Consider the following 22,620-nt stretch of genomic DNA (forward strand, 5'->3'; position numbering starts at 1 on the left):
AGGAGGGAGGAAGGTAGGGAAGAAAGGAAAAGAACTCCAGGTTTGGAACCTACATGTCCCCACTCCTTGTCCTAAAGGAGCAGCTGATCCCCGAGAAGAGAGTCCACCTGTGGAACTACACATGGGAACGTGACACATGACAAGAGATCACACAAGCACAGGAGTTCAGAAGAGGGAGGTTTGCTCCATGAGGGAAGGCACTGGGGAGGCAGCATTTGAGCTGGGAGGATGGGGAGGATGTGGAGAATGGTGATGGAGGGCTGGGGAGGGAGGCCATGAGAGATGGCAGGGATGGGGAGAGGACGGTGTGGATAGGGGAGCAGGAAGAAGTAGGGCTGGAAAGGTGGTTGAGACCAGACTGTGGAGAACCACAGCCATGAGGGCTTCTTGGCGGGGGATGAACATTACTATGAGAGTAGATCTTCTGGAAGGTTCACTTGGAGCTGCTCTGCCATGTTGATGCATACAGCACACTGGGGCAGAGGAGGACGAGGTGGAGCAGAGGAAAGGAGGCGTGCTAGGTATAAAGGAACCCTGAGAACACAGGGAGAAGAGCCCTAGACAGGACCCCTCAGAGGACATGGCGGAGGAGAAATCCAAGAGACAGCGGGGCAGGAAACAGCCAGGAGTGGGGGTGATGTGAAAGGAAGAAGAAAGGATTTTAGGGGTAGCCCAAAGTGTCTGAAAACAAAAGCAAATGAAGCAAGAGGAGAATGGGGAGGTCAATAGTGTGGCCTCATCCGATTTTAGGCTTGCAATGTAACCACAGATCAAGTGGAAAAGGCCACATTTAGGGGCATCTGGGTGGCTCAGTAGGTTAATTGTCTGACTTCAACTCAGGTCATGATTTCACGGTTCATGAGTTTGAGCCCCGTGTGAGACTCTGTGCTGACAGCTCAGAGCCTGGAGCCTGCTTTGGATTCTGTGTCTCCCTCTCTCTGCTGCTCCCCTGGTTGCACTCTGTCTCTGTCTCTCTCTCTCTCAAAAATAAATAAACATTAGGAAAAAAAAGAAACAAAAAAGAAAATGCCACATTTATATCTCAAGGCGCACCTCCCTCCCAATTCCAGACTGCTGCATCTACACCACCACTCGGTCAAATTCAACATGGTCAGAATTAAACTATTGTTCAACTGAATTCCATATCGCTGCTGTCCACATGCCCTGCATCCAACACACAAGGCTTTCCCAGCTCTGCTGACGGGGACGCCTTCCCTCAGCTGCTTGGGCAGGAAGCCGTGGTGCTGTCTTGACTCTTCCTTTACTCTCACCCTCCACATCGAGTCTGTCAGCAAATTCTAAGACTCTACCATCAACCTCTGTACAGAACCAGCCACGTCTTGCTACTCCTGTTGCTACTATCCCTCCCGGAGCACCACCATTTTGTCCCTGGATGACTACAACAACGTCCCAATGGCTCTCCCTGCTTCTCGGCACAACAACCAGAGGGACCCTACCATTAGATTATGGGACTCCTCTGCCCAACACCCCCCACCCTTGCTGGCCCACTTCACTCAGTGTGAAAGCCAAAGTCCTATTAACAAAGGTCCTTATGGGACCCTCTCTAGTCTAAGCACCCCCAAATTCCCCTTGCTCATCCTGTTCCAGCTACACTGGCCTCACTGTTCCATAAACACGTCAGGCATACTTCTGCCCCAGAGCCTTCGCACTGGCTGTTCCCTCTGCCTGGGATAGTTTTCTCTCTCAGAGAACCACAAGGTTAATTTTCTCACCACCTTCTCCATGGAGTTGATCCTGACCACCGTATTTGAAATTGTGACCCACCCTTGTCCTCCCGATTCCTTTACCTTGCTCTAGTTTTAATCCATAGTTCTCATAACTCAATACACCACACACACTATTATTTTTTTTTTGAGAGCATGCATGCGTGCACGCCAGTGGGAGTGGAGCAGAGGGAGAGACAGAATCTTAAGCAGGCTCCACACCCAGCACGGAGACCAACACGGGACTGGATCTCACAACTGTGAGATCATGACCTGAGCCAAAATCAAGAGTCAGATGCTTCACTGACTGACCCACCCAGGCGCCCCCACTTTGCTTTTAAAAATTATGTTTACTGCCTATCTCTTTCTGCCAGAATGTAAGCTCCATGAGGTCAGAGACATTTTTTTTTTTTTTTAGTTCATCAGCAGACAAACACCTGGCATATGACATGCACATGACTATTATTTATTAAATAAAACATGACCAGGAGGTGCCGGTGACCTGAGAGGCCAGTGGCAGCTCAGTAATGGGCCAAAAGAACAAGAGGTGAAGCAGATTCTCTGAGCTCCACGAGGACAGGGGCCACGACCTTACCATGCTGGTGGCCCTTGTAGCACGAGGCAGGTCACGTGGTAGAAGCCAAGGAAATGGCTTGAGAATTTTTTTAACTCATCTTATTTTACGTTTTTTTCTTGAGAATTTTGATGTTCGACAAAAAGAGAGAGGAATGGTAGCTGTTTGAGACTGAATGTGTTACCCCCAAATTCATATTTGAAGCCCTAACCTGGGGATGGGGCCTGTGAGGAGGTGATAAAGGTTAAATGAGGTCTTAAGGATGGGGCCCTGATTGGATAGGGCTAGTGTCCTTATAAAAGAGAAGAGACACCAGAGCTTTCTCTCCATCATGTGAGAACCCAGCAAGAGGGTGGCCATCTACAAGCCAGAAATCAAGCTGTCACTTGGAATCGAATCTCCAGCACTGTGAGAAACCAATGTCGGCTAGTTAAGCCATGGTGGGCATTATGGCAGCCCGAGCAGCCCGAGCCAGCAGCATTTACAGCTAAGAGAGACCCGAGCATTCCGTGAAGTGGATGGCAAGGAGCTAATAGAGAAAGAGAGACAAGGAGGTAAGAAAGAGAAGGAAAACTGCAAGAGGCAAGAGCAAGACTCTAGAAGAACAAAGGCAGAATCTCAGAAAGCCCAGCTGGTATTTCTTCTAACAAGAAAGAAGAAAGGCGATGGGGGAGATGCCCAGACATTCTAAGTGATGCACCTGCCGACATAAAAGAGGTATTTCATGGCAGAGAGGAAGGAACAGGGACCTCAGGAGAGACTGCACCGTGGGACACCAACAGGGAGGAAGGGGACGGCGCCAGAGCTCAGCTCGTGGTCACCAGGGGAGTCCAGGGCCAGCCCCTGCTCCACACCCTCATCACTCTGCTCTGTTCCAGCCTGTGCAACGCTGTTCCCTGCAACCCCCACCCCCCACCCCCAGAACAGGCCATGCGCTTTTCTACCTTCTGGTTGGGTAGTCAGAGGCAGTCTGATACGAAAACTCATCTGCACAGGCACACCTCGTTTTATTTCACGTCACTTTACCGCACCTCAGAGATAGTGTGTGTGTGTGTGTGTGTGTGTGTGTGTGTGTGTGTGTGTTTATAAACTGAAGGTTTGTGGCAATTCTGTTCAAGCAAGGCCATTGGTGCGCCATTAAAAAAAACCTTTTTTTAATGTTTACTATTTATTTTTTTGCGAGAGAGAGAGACAGAGCATGAGCAGGGGAGGGGCAAAGGGAGAGGGAGACACTGAATCCGAAGCGGCTCCAGGCTCTGAGCTGTCAGCACAGAACCTGATGTGGGGCTCAAGCTCATAAACTGTGAGATCACGACCTAAGCTAAAGTCAGATGCTTAACCGAATGAGCCACCCAGGCACCCTCACTGGCACCATTTTTCCAACAACATTTGCTCATTTCATGTCTCTCGGTCAACATTTCAGGAATTCTTGCAATATTTTAAGCTTTTTCATCATTATTACACTTGTTATGGTGATCTGTGATCAGTGATTACAACTCGTTGAAAGCTCAGATGATGGCTGGCATTTTCTGGCAACAAATTATTTTTTGATTAAGGTATGTATGTCATTTTTTAGACATAATGCTATTGCACACTTTACAGGCTAATAATTATATCACATGGTGTTGATCACATGGTGAGGATTAACTGACTTAATACATATGAAAATGGAACCATATTGAGCACATAATAAACACTCAATAAAAAGACTACACTGTAGGGAGGCCTGGGTGGCTCAGTCGATTGAGTGTCCAACTTTGGCTCAGGTCATGATCTCATGGTTCGTGAGTTTGAGTCCTGTATCAGGCTCTGTCCTGTCAGCACGGAGCCTGCTTCAGATCCTCTGTCCCCCTCTCTCTCTGTCCCTCTTCTGTTCATGCTCTCTCTCTCTCAAAAATAAATATTTAAAAGACTACAATGTAGTGTAAACATAACTTTTATAGGTAATGAAAAACCAAAAAATTAATTTGGCTTTACTGAGACTATGCTTTATTATGGTGGTCTAGTACTGAACCCACGATACCTCTTGAGGTATATGTGTACTTGTAAGCACAGTATCGCTGACTGGTAAGATCGTTACGAAACGCTGCACAAGAACTTACTAACAACGTGTGCCTCTAACAGAAACCAGGCCTTCTAATGCACATGGAACCCCCATAATGCCACGAAGCAGAAGACACTAAGTGACCCTGTGAGGCTAGAGGGAGGCGGAGGCAGAGGCAGGGAGATGGGCACTGGGCTGCAGAAGCCACCTGGGCCACCTGTCCCAGAGCCTGAGGGAGCAGCCTCCCTCTCGCCATAGGTAGGCCTGAAGCCCAGTGTGAGGCTGGTCACGGTGGGCACTCAATGTGTCCATCAGAAATATCAGCAGACAATCTGCCTCTGGGATTTCTCTTCTGGTCTAGATTAAGTATCACTATCTCATTGATCACAAGTTCAAGGACCTCGGCATGGTGCTCAAGGCCCTCTAAGATGTGGCACCGTTGACCTTATTGCACACTCTGCCCTACAATACACTACAGTATCCCACTCTGGCCTTTGCCCAAGACACTCCCTATCTAAATCCCATCCTCCAGAGCCATCTCTTCAGTGAAGCCCTCCTGGTTCAACAGCTCCAAGCCAGAGTCTCACCTGGACTCAGATTAGTCTATTGCATGGCTCTTCATGAGATGCTACTTTGAGAAGGATCCTGTGCTTTAGTGCATGTCTGGCTTGACAGGGCTGGAGGCAGACAGATCAAGGTCAGCAGGCAATGCCTGCCAGGATGCCTGCAGGAGTGAGTCCTAAGTGGTCAAGGAAGCAGTCAGCACAAACCCTGTGCCAGGGAGACTATAAACCTGACAGTGAGGAAGCAGGAGGTGGGAGCTGGGAGAGCAGGCAGGTCCTCCCTGAAGAGAGACTAGCACAGATGGCAGGGACCGTATGCCATGGAGCCAGCAGATGGGGAGCAGTGGGGCTGGCCCAATGCAGAGGACGCTGGCTGGCTGGCACTGGGTTCGGCCTGAATCTCACATTCTTTCACTGTGGCTGGATGGCCTCTGCTTGCTTGGCCACAGGGCCTCTCCAGGTCAGCTTTGTGGTCCTCAACTGAGGGCTCCTGGAAGTCGCGACCACATGTGTACTTCTCGTCCCCACACCGCCTGGGCCTTAAGAGATGAAACCAAACCAGTGCGTCTCTGAGAACTCCCCCTTCTCTTCTTCCTCAGTCATGGTCAGCCACTTTCTGGCTGTCTAAGCCACGCCTAACAACTGCGGCTCTTACGTCTGTAATATTTATTTATAGGTTTATTTATAGGTGTAAATATGTAATATTTATAGGCTGACAGCTGGGGAATCCAAGAGTTCCCTTCTTGGCTATCTGAAGGCAGACAGAAAATGATCGATTTAATTTTTCTGTGCCCTACCCAACATTTTACAGGGCACCCCCCAGCCCTAGGAGTGTGTCCAAAACTTGTGTTGAATCTTGCAGAGCTTGTGATCTTTCCTTATGAGGTCTCTGTTCTGTGCCAAGTACCTCACAGAGCAGAGACAGGGGGCACAGACGGCCACCTCAAACTACCTATGCATGATATAGACCATCTTTTGGTAATTATTAGCTTCAAGTGACCCTACAGCCTTAGCACTGACCATCAGGAATACCTACATCACGCTGGCCCCCACATCCAGGAAAGGGCAGCTCCCTACCTCGGAGAGAAAAGATTCTGCTTATTGATGGCACACGCTCGGGAAGAAAGGTGCCTCTGTGTGAAGTGGCCTCGTGGTGGAGCAGAGCAGCCAAGTGAGGCCCAGCACCTGCTCTGCCCTCTGGGACAAGTGTCAGTCTTCTATGGAGACTTCTATGAACAAAATGGCACCGACTGGACCAACACTTTGTAGTTCCTCAAGACATTGTCATACTCTGCTCTCTAGGTATTTCCTAATGTAAATCTCCTCCTGTCCACTCAAGGGCAGCACTGGGCTACTCTTCTGGTTTCTTATTTCCCACCTGAGTTCAGTCCACAGGCTTGGTTGCTAGCGGGAGCTCAAGAAAGAGATTCCTATGCATTTAAATCTACTCTCCCTTTCTTCCAAAAAGGATCAGAGGCTGCTTAAAAAGTACATGATATAATAAAACAAAAACAGAGGAAAATACCTTCTGGAAGTGAAAACAGGGAAGGAAGAGCAAACGAACCCAAGGTCAAGGGCATGCAACAAAAGAGGTGAGCTTTGCAAAGTTGCTAAAGGTGGTTACAAATTCAGCTCTGGGTTTTCCAGAGGCTAAAGCAAAAAAAAAAAAAAAAAAAAAAAAAAAAATGCTGGCGGGGTGGTGGGGGGTGGGTGTCCACAATGAAATTCAACATGTATAAAAGGTGAAAGAAAAAAACAAAAACAAAAATCCAACACTTGCTCAGGAGAAGCTCAGCTTCTGCTGGGTACTATAGGATAATTTCCTAAGCAGAAATTCCACAAGTGGGATTTCTAAATTAAAGGTTTAGTAGATTTTTAAAGGCCTTTGATGTATATTGCCAATTGCTCTCCTGAAAGGTTGTCCTGATTTACATTTCTACTAGCAGTCTGATCTCTTCCCTACACTGGGGGTTATCTTTTGGTGGAGATGGTGGGGGTGGTGGGACTTCTTTGCAAATGAGATAGATACAAATTCAGTGTTTTCATTTGTAAATCATGGAAGTATGCTGAATATTTTCCATGTCATGAAAATGATATGATTATATCATATCAATGTACTAGATGAATTGCCTACCTCATATCTTATACATTTTTTTGGCTAAATTCTCTTTTTTTACTAGTGTCTAAGGAGAGATCTTTTCCTATGAAAGATCTTTTCCTATGGTTATTTGCCATACATGTTATTAATATTGTTGGTTGCCTTTGTTTAAGCTTTTTGACATCCAAAAGTTACCTTTTTTATTGTAAAATGAAATTTCCTCCTTTTCCCCCCAAGTTAATCAGTTAAATGCTTATTAAATGCCTATTCTGTACCCAACACTGAAGCCTCCCAATTTTACTGAGAAAAGAGAGGATAAGTGGGGTGCCCGGGTGGCTCAGCTGGTTAAGCATCCGACTCTTGCTCTCAGTCCAGGTCATGATCTCACAGTTCATGAGTTTAAGCCCCATGTCGTGCTCTGTGCTGACAGTGCAGCCTGCTTGGGATCCTCTCTCCCCCTCTCTTTCTGCCCCTCCACTGCTCATGCTCTCTCTCTCTCCAAAATAAATGAACTTAAAAAAAAGGAGAGAGACAGGTTAAGTAACTAGCTCAAGGTCACTCAGCAGTAGGAAGTAGGGACAGGACTGGGTTGTTGGTGGCCTAGACTAGAGTGGTGGTATCAGTGAGGGTAGAATAAGACAAGAAACAGGAAACAATGTCCCAAAGATCCAAGAGGCCCCATGCCTAGTGGAGGTAGGACAGCCGACATTCTTTTTGGTATGTACATGTAAGATGCCTCCCAGTCATCAGTGACAGTATGTTCCAAGGCCCAACCATGTGACACAGAGTCACATCTTATGTGACTCATTTGTGCGTGAATACATACATGCACACAGACATGTACAGAAGCTGGGAGAGAGGGACAGGAGAAGCCAGAACATGATTGGAGGAGTTAGAAGAAGACAGACATCAAAGACACCTGCCGGTGTGTAAGGGGAATAGGGAAGAGAGAAAACTCAGGAATGTCCCAGTATTGCTGCAAGGACCAAGATGAGAAATCTGTGGTCCTCGGAAGGAGTGGGGCACGGCTGCATGTAGACATGGGCACTGAAGGGCAGCAAAGTCTAGGTAATGATAAGGAAAGACCTGGAACTAGTCAGCCTACCAATGGGGCTCACCTGGAGTCCCTCCAAGACCTTCTAGTCACAGCCCCAGAACTGAGGCTGAGGAACACTCGCACTGGCTGGTTGCACCCATTTCCCACTGTACAATGACAATAAGATGGTCACATCTCCTTTAAGTAATACACAGAGTTACCTTTGGAGTAAAGATTTGAATCCTAAAAGCAAGAAGGTATATTTATTTATTTATTCATTCATTCATTTTTAAGTGTTTATTTTTAAGAGAGAGAGACAGACTGTGAGCAGGAGAGGGGCAGAGAGAGAGGGAGACACAGAATCCGAAGGAGGTTCCAGGCTCTGAGCTGTCAACAGAGCCCAACGTGGGGCTTGAACCCATGAACCACGAGAACATGATCCGAGCTACAGTCGGACGCTTAACCAACTGAGCTGCCCAGGCGCCGCAGGACTGGGTCCATTTTTACTCAAGATTGTATCCCCCATGTCTGGAAGAACACAACGTCTGGAAGAATACAGCCCTCAGTAAACAGTGGTTGAAGGAACGAATAAATGAATTGAGAGATCTGAAGTTTTACTTATCCTCACAAAGTGGCAATTTAATGCTCTGCTCAGTACCACTGGCCAAAGGTCATTCCTGATGCTCATCTCAACAGATACTGCTCCTACGTCTAGGCACTCATGTTGTAAGTCTCTGTGCAAACACAGTGCTGGAAGGAAAAAGCTGTGGCATCTTCTTTTAAGTTATTCAACTTGGTCCCTTCACTTCTGGACTAGTAAACAATGTTATTACCACTCAGCTTTTGTTTGGAAAGGGAGCTCCTTTCATCTTTTCTTATTAATAGGAGACATGAGCCTCCATGGGATGCCTGGCTGGCTCGGTTGAGCGTCCAACTTTTTTTTTTTTGAGCATCCAACTTTTGATTTCAGCTCAGATTATGATTACATGGTCATGGGATGGAGCCCCATGTTGGGCTCCACACTGATAGCTTGGAGCCTGCTTGGGATTCTCTCTCCTTCTCTCTCTGCCTCTCCCCTGCTTGTTAATGTGTTCTCTCTCTCTAAAAATAAAAATAAATACCCAAAGTGTGGTCCCTGGGCCACCAGCATCAGTGTCACTTGGGGGCTTGCTAGAAATGCAGACTATCAGCCCCACCCCACCCAGACCCAGGAAATCTGAGTCTGTATTTTTACAAGGTCCCTAGAGGACTCTTAGGCACATATGAAATGCAGAAGCACTGATTTAAAATTAAATATTAATTATTTGGAAACTTTAGCTCCCAACAGAGCCATATGCTCACTCTAAATGGTGAAGAAAAGCTTAAAAAGAACCTGATGAGTTCTCCTTAGCTGTGGAATTTGTGGCTAAATTTTGTCTTTTTTTTCTTTCTTCACTCCCTATAACACAAGCAGCACTGAGATCTCAGATATTAGCTGTGTCTGTCTAGGGCTAACCAGGATCTGGTAGTACTGCTACAAAGGAAATGAGTTTAATTCTTCTTTTAAAATTGAGATGTAATTGACATATAAGAATGTATTTAATTCTTAACAGGCCAACTAAGTGCTTTACCAAGAGAAAACCGGGCTGGATGAAGGCTGGAAAGGAGGTTTCACATAACAGAGAATAAAAACACAATTCGTCTCACTTAATAATCATTATTTCTGAAAAATGCCATGATTAGTACTTCAAGTCCCAGTTTTCAACACTCTCAGGACATTGGTTTTCTCACCAAGAAGGCACCAGCCACTCAGCCCTCACTCTTGTGCTTCAGTAACCATGAAGTGCTTTACATACGTTATCCTTTTAATGCTCCCAGCAATTCTTTGTGGCAGGGATTTATCATGCCCATTTTGCAGATGAGGAAACTGAGGCTTAGAGAGTCTGACTGATGGAACCAAAGGTCACTCTTAGGTCTGTTTGACAGAACCCTCAGGATTCTGGCCAAGTCATTTGGGAGTGTGTGCTCCATAGCCCAAGGGCATGAGAACCCACCAGGTCAGGTGGTGAGAAGTAGCTGTTTCACCTGGGCTGGTCCTTTTTTTTTTTTAATGCCTTTAATGAGGTGTAATTTACATACTGCAGAATTCACAGCATGTCATTTTTGAGACGGTAAGGAACATGAACATGTAATGGAAATAAAGATGTCCTTTTCCCTCTAAAAGAAAAGCCAAAGAGGTGGTGAGCCCAGATGAGCAGGTCTCCAGGGATCCCCAGGGAGTCGGGAACGCCTACCTTGGATTCCATACAGCCGGTTGAGGCGTGACCGCCGGGCCTCATCGGTGTAGGGGACAGCGAGCCAGGGCATCTCACTGAAGTACTGTTTGAATGAGTCCTCTGACCTACAGAGACACACATGGAAACAAGGCTCTGTTACCCCTGAAAGTGCCACCGCAGGGTCCTCCCCACCTTCCACCAAGTTACACCCAGGGCTCTGCAGATGCCAGTGCCTCTGAACATCACGCTCCTCAGACACCAGGCTACAGGGGGGCATTTTTCTACCCCTTCTGGTTACCATGCAGCAACAGCCTCCACACGACAGGCGGATGGGAACTGAACCACTAGGCCATTTCAAGTAGCCTGTTCCTGTGGATCCTACCAGTTAAACTCATGCCCAAGTTTCTGTTTCCAACACGGGCAGGTGGTAGTTTTATAAGAAGCCTAGATGTACAGGGACATTGCGGTCCCCGTGATACTTCTAAATTGTGCATATAACAGTCTTGTGTACAGGAGCACACTTTTAACTGAGCATAAACCTATGATTCCATGTATAAACAACTCTAGGAATGACAGATCTATCCAAAGTGATAAAAAGCAGATCAAGGGCTCCCTGGGGCTCGAGTTTGGGGGTGAGAACTGACCAAGAAGGGGCACAAGGGCACCTTGTGAATGACAGAAATGTTCTATACTTCACTGTGACAATTACAGGGGTATATACATGGGTCAATATTCACTGAATTGTATGTCCAAAATGTATGCATTTTATTGTATGTAAATTACACTTCAATAAAGTTGATATTTTTTAAAGCTTTAAAAAAAAATGATGACTGTGGCACCTGGGTGGCCCAGTGGGTTAAGTGCCTGACTTCGGCTCAGATCATGATCTCATGACTAGTGAGTTTGAGCCCCATATCAGGCTCTGTGCTGACAGCTCAGAGGCTGGAGCCTGCTTTGGATTCTGCATCTTCCTCTCTCTGCCCTTCCTGTGCTCTCTCTCAAAAATAAATAAACATTAAAAAATTAAAAAAAAAATAAAAATAAAAGAGTGATGATTGCTTATCCCATTACATGCAGAGATGGGGAGCTGGGAGTACCAGGGCTGGACCATGGGCCAATACACCAAGCATGGCACAGTGCAGATATCAAAGATACAAAACGCTGGGGCGTCTGGGTGGCTCAGATGGTTAAGCGTCTGACTCTTGATTTAGGCTCAGGTCATGATCTCGCAGTTCATGGGATCGAGTCCCGCATTTGGCTCTGCACTGGCGGTACGGAGCGGGCTTGGGATTCTCTCTCTCTCTCTGCCCCTCCTGTGAGCTCTGTCTCTCTCAAAATAAATAAATAAACTAAAAAAAATTTTTAGAAGATACAAAATGCCCTCAGTGTGTTGGCATCTCAGAGATCCTTCTGTGAACAGGAACTTGAGAAGCAGAAGCACCTGGTGGCTCGGTCTGAACCAGAGTTGGAGTTTTGTGATGAAGGAAGGTCACTGATGAATAAAACCAGCAAGGGGGCCTGCAGCAGAGGAAGCTGAAGCTAAAAGGACCAGACGTACTCCAGGACGAATGTCTGCCCTTCTGGTTTTTAGGACAGCCCCCAGGCAAAGCACGAGGCCTGAGCGGAAAAAAATTATAGCACAGCCATCCCAGATAGGTGTCACATTCCATTAGCCTCCAGTTCTTTTCTTTCCATCCCTCCCCCACCACACCCTTTCATCACAATCCATAAAGCTGAACGAATCAGAAAATTGCATCCTAACCTCAAATGACCTAGGCCGGAAGTGGGACATGCCCCAATATTTACAGCAAGAACAGGTTTTTCTCAGCTCCCCTTCAAACAATTGCATGAGAAAATCTAAAAGGCATCTGTCTGCCAATCATCCCAGATACGCCTTCCCCAATTCCCATCTCCACACTCTACACTTAGCAGGCGAGAAGCGTAAGGCAAAAGAAATGCATGTTAACCACCTTTGGGGAAGGGAACCACACGGCCACTTTCCCCAGCACGCGTTACCTGTCCGCACTAACAAAGATGATCTCAAATTTCTGGCCTGCCTCCTTGATCTTCCGGTAGGATTCCACCAGGACCCGGGTGAGGCTTCGGCAGGGTGGACACTGAAAGAGGAGAGTGAGATCCTACGGTTTGACCCTGTACCTTCGTCTTCTCCTGCCTGCAGAGGCCAGGTAAGCAAGACCCAAGTAGGACTGGGATAGCAAGACCCAGTTTATTAAAGAGGCAGAAACAAACGTGCCCCTTGTAATGGTGAGCATTCAGGATAGGCTCTTCTCACCTCCACGGCGTGCCAGCAGGCAGCAGTTTAAATGAACCCCCTTGGAGACCAGTAGAAGCCTCATCAGAATGGGTGAGGAAGACTACCCTTTCAGACCAGTCAAAAGAAGAATTTTCTTGCTGCTATTATCATTCAAAATAATAAGCGCTCGTGGCATGCAAGCCATGCATCAGGTGCAGGAGGAAGTAAGAACACCAGGAAGTGATACCCGAGCAGTAACACCCCTAGAAGCCAACCCCAACTCGTCTTAGTGGCAACATCGCTGCTTCCTTCCGTCTGGACTAAGGAGGGCCTGAACACTCACCCAGTGTGCGGAGAAATAGACTCCCACGTGAGACCCCTCCAGGCTGCTGCTTTCCAGGGACTGTCCGTTATTTCTAAGCAAGGGCCCCGCAATGACTTCCCTGAAGGGCTTAGGTCCCCAAGGGAATTCCAAACCTGAAACAGGCAACAGGTGGTAAGAACGTTAAGATTCTTTCTTGAGACTTCGGACCCAAGAGTCCTCACAGCGGCAGGGCATGACAGCTTTATCACCAAATAGTATTTGTTAACACACGCATAGGATCTGGAGCTAAAACCCAGGAATGAAGGCAGAACCTTATCCACGGCACAGCCCCACCTACCTTCAAGACAATGGTTCCCGAACCTGGGTGATCATAGGACCCAGCTCCTGGGGGGCTTTTGAAAAGTACAGAAGCCCAGGTCATGCTCTGAGTCTTGGGATCCGGGGCCAAGGCTGAAGATCTATGTCCAAAATAAAGCAAAACCAACTCCCAGGGAAGTCTGATGATGGGCCAGGATGGGGAATCACTGCCTCGTGTATTAACCATGAGTTTCTTCAAGTCCAACCCCGGAATCTCAGTGGCTCTCCATTCTGACGGCATTTCAGAATCAGCTGGGGCATTTTAAAATATCATGCTCCTGGGACCCACCCCCAGAGATTCTGATTCAGTCAGTCTGGGTTGGGGCCCAGGGAACCAAGTGAGAATTAAATCCAGTAAAAGGAAAGAGTAACACTCACTCAACCCAGATGTTCTCCATTCTGATGACACTTAAGCCCCAGGCAGGAAGAGCAACAGAACAGCGTTTTCTCACAGGGTGGTCTGTGGACCACCGCCTCAAAAATCGCCTGGGGTTGGGGGAGGGGGGAATGGGAGACACGCAGACTGACTAAACGTGCAGATGGGCCAAGCCCGCCCTGAAACAAATGGTCCCAAATATCTCTGGGGATGGAGCTGGGAAATCTGCATTTTTAACAAGATCAGAGTAGAGAGAGAGTGTGAGTGTGAGTGTGTGAGTGTGAGTGTGTGTGTGTGTGTGTGTGTGTGTGTGTGAGATCTGCGAAGGTGAAAACTTGGTTCTACCATGCCTTGGGTTTTACTGAGGGCAATTCTTTGAAGCAGGTGAAATTTTTATTTGGAAAACCTGTGACCAGGGTTGAATTCCCCTAACTGATAGTAAGTGAGGAAGGGAAGACCTTAGGATGCTTTTAAGACTCCAGTGCCAGTGGGACAGAAACAGACCTTGGACAGCCAGTGAGCAGGGTGATTAGGGCAGCCTACACCGGGTACATCACCAAGGCCAAGGCTGCAGGACTTGGGCAGCACCAAGAAATGAAGTCAGTCACCCCTGAGGCCAGGAGAGCAACACCAAGACTATGACTCTGCTAGGGTAATATTTTAAAGAGGAAAAAAATCTCACAACCACTTAGTTTGCCTCTAATTGTTAAAGTGACGGCTGCCGTGGAAACAGCACCAGAAGTCCATCTCCAGGCTCTCGTTGCTTCTCAACGACCTCCTCAGCCCTCAGAACTGAACTTCCTTTTTCAGATTCCATCTTCTTTGGCCCATGAATGAAAGCCTCCAAGAGGGACATTCTGATCTCGTTAAAAACGTTAACCATGACTTAGAGAATACTATAATTTCATCAATTTCATCACGACAATATCCTCTAGCTAAACAAACGCCCTCAGATATATTTCATTTGTATGTTCTCTACCAGTAGGGACGGTCAGGGTAGGGGGACAGAACAGGGAGTACGGGATAGACACGCCAAGGTCCTACCTTCTGGGTCATCACGGATCACCAGCAGCCCATTCCTGCACACGACCTTCCCGGTGGTGGCGTCTAGGAATATTAGTGATGGAATGTTGGAAATTCGGTATTTGTTCCAAAGTTTAAGCTGTAAGAAGCAAAGTGAAAAAGGTGGTTAAGTCCAAACCAGATCGATCGAAGCATCCTTTTGAGCCCCATCAGGACTGAGGGGTGAAAGAACTGGAAAACACTGCTGTACAGGGAAATGAATAAGTGAAGCTACAATCATTGGCCTCTGTGGTCTGTGACAGGGGAGGGGAGTCTGAGTCCCATCCAGGCTCAAGCTGTGACAGAGGCCAACAGAAGACCACACCTGTTCTAAGACAGCTCTTCTCCCCTACCTCTCCCACGGGCACTTCCTCTAAAAGGCATAAAGATGAAGGGTGCCTAGCTGGGCTCACTTGATTAAGTGTCCGACTCTTGATTTCGGCTCAGGTCATGATCTCATGGTTCGTGAGTTCGAGCCCTGCATTGGGCTCTGCGCTGACAGTGCGGAGCCTGCTTGGCATTCTCTCTCTCCCCCTGTCTCTCTGCCCCTCCCCTGCTCTCTCTCTCAAAATAAATAAACTTTAAAAAAAAGCATAAAGACGAAGATGAGTTAGGAAATGAACTACATGTGCACCCCCAATACCAGGTGGGTAAGGCAGGAAGGGAGGCTTTTTGTTGGTGTCTCTGAACCCCATCAGCAGGCAGGTGCTCCCCTGCTTCCCGGCTCTGCTGTGGCACCTGAGCTCCAAGGGAGAGGGGACAAGGGTATCCCAACAGAAGACCAAGTAGCCAGAATCCGGCGCTCTCCCCACCACATCGGTTCCTGCTCTTGGGAGTATCGGCAGTCGCTGTGTGTGTCATTCACCCACAAACACTAGGGAAGCAACATCCTGAGCCGGCTCCAATTCTTAGTTCTCAGTGCCACTCAAAACAACGCACAATCTACTGGCAGGTTCGATGTTGCCTCAGCCAACTGTCAGAGGACCAGGGTCTAGGAGAGGTGAGGCTGAGAAAGCATGAATGCAACAGCCCGGGACAGGAAGCTGAGGATGTGCAGACTCCTTTATCGGCTCCCCGCCATCAGAGTGACCGCCATTCAGGGGGTCCACTGGGTGCTCTGGAACTTAACTGCCAAGCCCAGAAAACAACATAATTAAACAAAATGTCCAGCTACCAACGGGAAATGGCAGAATGGCCCAAATGTCTAACTACCAACGGGAAATGGAAGAATGGCCCACTGCTGATTCAGCTGCAGCCTCCCTTCCGGGGGCCTGGGGCCCACACAGGAGGGCTGGCCGCCTGGGCATTGGCAGAATGGGGCGCGGATGTGTCAAGGGGAAGCAGGCACCAGAAGTCCAGCTGCACAGAGCAGATTATTATTGTTTTTAATTCAATCTCAAGCAGCGAAGGAGTCGGGTGGGGTATCTGCTACAAAATGTTAGGCTTCCCCTGTCTGTGGAGACCTGGGCCTTGGCAGGAAAGGTCGTGGGACCCCACCTGGAACTGGGTGAGCCCTGCCTTTCCAGTGGGCTCCCAAACCAGCCCTTCTAACAGGAGCGACTCTGCACATACAGTCGGCAGTGACCAGTACTACATCATTCCAGAGAAACCTGATACGGGCTTCAGATCAAACATTTTTAGGAGGAAAGGCTCAACAGCAGAACAAGACCATCCTGCTGCTGGGATTAGCTTCCTAAGTCTGCAAGTACAAGGATCCAGCCAGGTTAATAATTTTAAAGGGGGGCAGGAAAGAAGATGAAGGGATTTATCTGATTTTAAAAGTAATTATGGGGGGGGTAGTAATTATTGGAAAAAATGAGAAACACAGCAAACCGTAAAAACTGAGATAAAAATCACCCATGACTCACCACTTAAAAAGCTTGGGCAACTTTATATTTCTACCAGTGGCAAACGAGAGCCCATTCCTCAGTATTCTTACCAATATTACTTAAAAAAAATTTTTTTTCCCTCAATGTTTATTTTTGAGAGACAGAGACACACAGAATCTGGAACAGGCTTCAGGCTCTTATCAGCACAGAGCCCGACGTGGGGCTCGAACCCACGAACTGTGAGATCATGACCCAGGTCAAAGTGGGACGCTTAACCAACTGAGCCACGCAGGCACCCTCCTGGGGTACATATTTTGGCAAGTAATCAGGGAAGGCATCTTTGAAGAAATGGCATTTGAGCACAGATCCCGGATATGAGATGGGGCGAGTCACATGTTCATGGGGGAAGGCCACCTGAGGCCCAGGGCACCTGTTAGAGGCTGGGAGGCAGATCAGAAAGAAGGCTGGGGTAGACGCAGTCAGATAGAGTCGGGGAGAGGGGCCACAATGAGGTCAGAAGGGCGCTCTTGGCAGATCTTTAAGGCCCTGTAGACTAGTAAAAATGATGGAATTTTATTCTAAGTGTAACAGGAAACTACAGAGCATTAGCAGGGGAGTGGTATGATTTGATTTACAGTTTAAAAGGTCACTTTGGCAGCCCTGAGGGAACAGACTGTAGGGGAAGACAAGGAGAAGGCAGGATCCGGAGAGGCCAGTGCAAACAGCCCAGGCAGAAGTTGAGAGCAGTGGGGAGGACCTGGGTTATAGCAGCAGAGAGTGAGGACATGATGTATTCTTAAGACAGTCAATAGAGTAGGTTGACAGACTGAATATGTGGAAGGGATAAGGGAAAGAAAAGATGAAGGATGTACTATGGTTTTGGAGTTTGAGCAAAAGTGTGTCAAGGGGTCCTATGAACCAAGATGAGGAAAAATGGAGGCAAAAGTTTGGGAGGGAAAGATGGAGATAAGAGAGGTCAATCTGAGATGCCCATTAGATGTGCAAGGGGAGGTTTCAAGGAGGCACCTGGACTTACAAGTCTAGGCTCTGGGGAGCTGGGGGGCATGAGCTATAAATCAGGGATTGTCGCTGCCTGGATGCTGTGAGGGGTCATGAGCCTCCATGAGGTTATCCAAGGAGAGGACAGGCTACAGAGGAAAAGGCACCCCAGAGCAGAGCCAGGGACCACCCACAAAAGACCGAGAAGGAGTGACACATGACATAGAAGGAAAACGGGGAGACTCCGGTGTCCCAAAAGGCAGGTGGCAAAAGTGCTTTAGGGAGAGAGTACACTATTGTGTCAAATGCTGCTGACACGTTGAGTAAGATGAGGGCAGAGAACTGACCAGCCGATGTGGCAGCTAAGTTTATTCACGACCTTGACAGGTCAAGGAGGAGTCAGTAAAGTGAGGACAAAAGAGTGAGTGGAAGAGGGAGGCAACGGGGTGCAGCTCTGTCCGGCACACACACCTAGAGGGGGCCTGGGACCAGACAAATTCGAGTCGGCTTCCCACACGAAACACCGAGCGGGAACAATAAAAACAGGAAAGGCTATCAAGAGAAAAAGAAAATGGCAGATAACGGGCTAAGGTAGTGACTACAGATAACTTTAAGAGTTTTGCTGCAAAGGGAGCAGAGAATAGGACTGTATCTGGAGAAATACATGATGAGGTCAGAGAGAGGATATTTTAAAGATGAAGTCAGGGGGCGGTATTTTAAAGATGGGAGATGCTTTAGTATATGCTGCTGGGGATAATCCAGAAGAGGAAAATACTGATGAGAAGGAAAAATGCAAGAACAGAGTCTTTGAATAGGCCAGAGGGTGGGATCGAGGTCACAGACAGAAAGATGGAGTTGTAAAACTTGACTAATTTTTAAATGTATACTCTTACTTCAAAGCACGTTTTTAGCCTGAATAGAGAGCCATGCTATTTGCAAATAAACATAACTTCACCTTCTTTTTCAACAATTACATCATTTATTTCCTTTTCTTAAAGAACTATATTGGCTGGATTTTTCCAGGACAATAGTAAGTAGCAATCATCTTTAACTTCCACCTGATCATAATGGGTATACCTTTTACTATTATATATAAGACTAGCCATTGGTATGAGATGGATACTCTTTTTTTTTTTTTTTTTTTACATTTATTTATTTTTGGAAGACAGAGCATAAGCAGGGGAGGAGCAGAGAGAGAGGGAAACACAGAATCAGAAGCAGGCTCCAGGCTCCGAGCTGTCAGCACAGAGCCTGATGCGGGGCTCAAACCCACAAACTGTGAGATCATGACCCGAGCCAAAGTTGGACGCTTAACCCACTGAGCCACCCAGGTGCCCCGTGAGACGGATACTCTTGAACATGTTAAACAAAATAGTCTTGAATGTTATTCAGCCTTAAAAGGAAGGAAATTCTGGGGCACCTGGGTGGCTCAGTTGGTTAAGCATCCACCTCTTGATTTCTGCTCAGGTAACGGTGTCTCAGTTTGGGAGTCTGAGCCCCTTGTCAGGTTCTGTGCCGACAGTGGGGAACCTGCTTAGGATTCTCTCTCTCTTCCCACCCTTCTCTGCCCTCCCACGTGTTCGCTCTCTCCCTCTCTCAAAATAAATCAATAAACCTAAAAACAATCTTTTTTTAAAAAACTTTTTTAATGTTTTATTCAGTTTTGACTGAGAGAGAGAGACAGAGCATGAGCAGGGGAGGGGCAGAGAGAGAGGGAGACATAGAATCCGAAGCAGGCTCCAGGCTCTGAGCTGTCAGCACAGAGCCTGATGCGGGGCTCAAACTCACAGACCGCAAGATCGTGACTGAGCCGAAGTCGGACACTCAACCAACTGAGCCACCCAGGCGCCCCAAACCTAAAAACAATCTTAAAAAAAAAAATAAAAGTGGAATTAAAGAAAAAACGGAAGGAAATTCTGACACATGCTACTACATGTATGAACCTTGGGGACACCGTGCTAACTGAAAGAAGCCAGTCACAAAAATACAAATACCGTGTGTTTCCATTCCTATGAGGTACCTAGAGTAGTCAAAGTCATAAAGACAGAAATTGTAATGGTGGTTGCTACCACCATTGGGGTTGGGTGGACGGTGGAGATGGAAGAAAGCTGGTATTACTGTTTAACGGGTATAGAGGCTCAGTTTTACAAGATCAAAAGAGTTACAGGGATGGGTGGCCATGAAGGGCTGCATGTCAGGGAGAATGAATTAAAAATGGTTAAGACGGTGAATTTTACGTTATCTGTATTTTACCACAATTAAAAAAATACAGGCTTGTGTGAACTTTTTGACCTAAAAGTTTTATCAGGAATGGATGGTTACTTTATGGGTTTTTTTTTTTTAATTTTTTTTTCAACGTTTTTTATTTATTTTTGGGACAGAGAGAGACAGAGCATGAACGGGGGAGGGGCAGTGAGAGAGGGAGACACAGAATCTGAAACAGGCTCCAGGCTCCGAGCCATCAGCCCAGAGCCCGACGCGGGGCTCGAACTCACGGACCGCGAGATCGTGACCTGGCTGAAGTCGGACGCTCAACCGACTGCGCCACCCAGTCGCCCCTTTTTTTTTAATTTTTAAGTTTATTTTTTATTTGGAGAGAGAGAGAGAGAGCACAAGCAGGGTAGAGGCAGAGACAGAATCCCAAGCAATCCCTGTGCTGTCACTACAGAGCCCGATATGGGGCTTGCATGCACAAACCATTATTAGATCGTGATCTGAGCCGAAACCAAGAGCCAGACAGTTAACCAACTGAGCCACCCAGGCACCTCTATGGTTACTCTTTTGATCTGTTGCAGTATATGTCATTAGTAGCCTTTAACTCCAAGGTTAAGCCATCCTTGCCTTCCTAGGAGAAATCTTCCCTGGTCACATGTATTGTTAAGGGATCACTACTATCATATCTACTCTGGGGCTTGGGGCTCCCACAGACAAATGGCATCTGATAACAAGACTTTATTTATGGGTCACTAGACTTGTCCCTAAAGTAGCTTGCAATCTGTGGGCCTTAAACATAAAAATGGAGGGTTCAACGTGATTATAATAGAGTGGTTTGCATGTGGGCACCTCCATGTACTTGAAATGTAAGCACGTGATTGACTTTTGGCTATATATTTTTAAGGAAGGGTGGGTTTGGGTACCTGGGTCACCTAGCATCTAAATGCTTAGCCACCCAGTGTGAGTCAGGACCATGCTCCCCAGCTGACATGATGACAGGGTGACCTATGGGCTGGCCGGCCTACTGGGGTTACCCCGAGAGCATTAGTAAAGTACTTTTTTTTTTTTTAAAAGAAGATACTGGCATTCTCAAGTTCATTTAGAGAGTGCGAGTGTGTCCAGGTGGGGGAGGGGCATAGACTGCAGAAGGGAGAGAGAGAAAGAGAGAGGAAGAGAGAGAGAGAGAGAGAGAGAGAGAGAGAGAGAATGAATCTCAAGCAGGCTCCACACCACCAGCGCAGAGCCAGACGTGGGTCTTGAACCCACAAACTGTGAGATCATGACCTGAACTGAAATCAAGAGTCAGACACTTGGGGTGTCTGGGTGGATCAGTTGGTTAAGCAGCTGACTTTGGCTCAGGTCATGATCTCGTGGTTCACAAGTTCAAGCCCCACATTGGGCTCTGTGCTGACAGCTCAGAGCCTGGAGTCTGCTTTAGATTCTATATCGCCCTCTCTCTGCCTCTCTCTGCTTGCACTGTCTCTTTCTCTCAAAAAAATAAACGTTGGGGCGCCTGGGTGGCGCAGTCGGTTAAGCGTCCGACTTCAGCCAGGTCACGATCTCGCGGCCCGTGAGTTCGAGCCCCGCGTCAGGCTCTGGGCTGATGGCTCGGAGCCTGGAGCCTGCTTCCGATTCTGTGTCTCCCTCTCTCTCTGCCCCTCCCCCGTTCATGCTCTGTCTCTCTCTGTCCCAAAAATAAAAAAAAAAATTAAAAAAAAAAAAAAAAAAAAAACGTTAAAAAAAATTAAAAAAACAAAAGTCAGACACTTAATCGACTGAGCCACCCAGGCGCCCCTCAGTACAGTACTTAAGACTCTAAAAATAGGGATGCTGTCTCCTCAACCCCCACAGATAAAAAACAATTTGGTCTGGTTCCCTCATGAAGCAGAAGGACTATGATGCCCTCTGGCTGTCCCACCCCTAATCATCAGAGACATTTCTTTTTTCTCAGTATCCTTCTTGGAGAGGTAAGAAACTGTAACCCCCATAATCCTTCCCATCCCTCCCTCCCTAGGGATCCACCCCCCCTTTTTTTCACACGGGATCTCAAGGAAGATCCTGGCTTGTGTTTTATCCATAGTTGTGGGATCTTTTATTTCCAAAAAAAGGCCCACTGGTTCAGTGGAAAATAATTATGCTTTTAGACTCACATCTGACACTGAAAAGTCAGTCCTTCTGTAGACTAATACATCATGGTATAATTTTACATGATAGAGATTTTTTGAATTTTTTTTTTACACTTATTTATTTTTGAGAAACGGAGTGAGACAAAGCATGAACAGGGGAGGGGCAGAGAGAGTAGGAGACACAGAATCTGAAGCAGTCTCCAGGCTCTGAAAAAGCGGTCAGCACAGAGCCTGATGTGGGGCACGAACCCACGAACTGTGAGATCATGACCTGAGCCGAAGTCGGACACTCAACCGACTGAGCCACCCAGGCGCCCCATATGATAGAGATTTTTTTAGGAACTTATGTCATTCATCAGTGATGTGCAGGCTGCATGGGACTGTCTTTCTCAGGCTGCGGCATCACAGTTGCTCTGCTCTGAGCCAGTACAGTGGGCACGGGAATGATCATTCTAACCATGTCAAGTTTGGTACTTGAATCAGAAAGTAAACTTTCCGCTAGAAAAGTCACAGAGGTCCACTTTGATGAGTCTCTTATGCTGACTGGAAAAGAGAAAAGCTTGAGCTTAAAGAAATGACCCCAAGACTCACCCCCTGCGCCTTTTCAAGTGTGCATGACATCTCCAGTCCACCAAAGATTTTCAAAAAGGCCACTTTAAAACAGTGGCTTCATAACCATTTTGGGGTCACAGACACTTTTGAGGATAAAAGCTACAGATCCTTTCCCCAGAGAAAAATGCACATACACAAAAGTCTGTGTGTAATTTCATAGAATTCGTGAACT

General features: G+C 47.2%; 1 protein-coding gene across 1 annotated transcript in view; it reads right to left on the reverse strand.

Annotated features, from left to right (window-relative positions):
- The window catches only part of NXN (nucleoredoxin), a 159,312-nt gene that overhangs the window by 15,099 nt on the left and 121,593 nt on the right, over window positions 1-22,620 (reverse strand). The window contains exons 2-5 of the mRNA XM_060646877.3: window positions 14,651-14,768; window positions 12,892-13,025; window positions 12,311-12,411; window positions 10,313-10,419 (exon numbers count right to left, since the gene is read on the reverse strand). Coding sequence (XP_060502860.1) covers window positions 10,313-10,419; window positions 12,311-12,411; window positions 12,892-13,025; window positions 14,651-14,768 — 460 coding nt within the window. The remainder of the gene's footprint in view (window positions 1-10,312; window positions 10,420-12,310; window positions 12,412-12,891; window positions 13,026-14,650; window positions 14,769-22,620) is intronic.

Source organism: Panthera onca, chromosome E1 (genome assembly GCF_046562875.1).
Source record: "Panthera onca isolate mPanOnc1 chromosome E1, mPanOnc1 haplotype 2, whole genome shotgun sequence".
Classification (NCBI taxonomy): Eukaryota; Metazoa; Chordata; class Mammalia; order Carnivora; family Felidae; genus Panthera; species Panthera onca.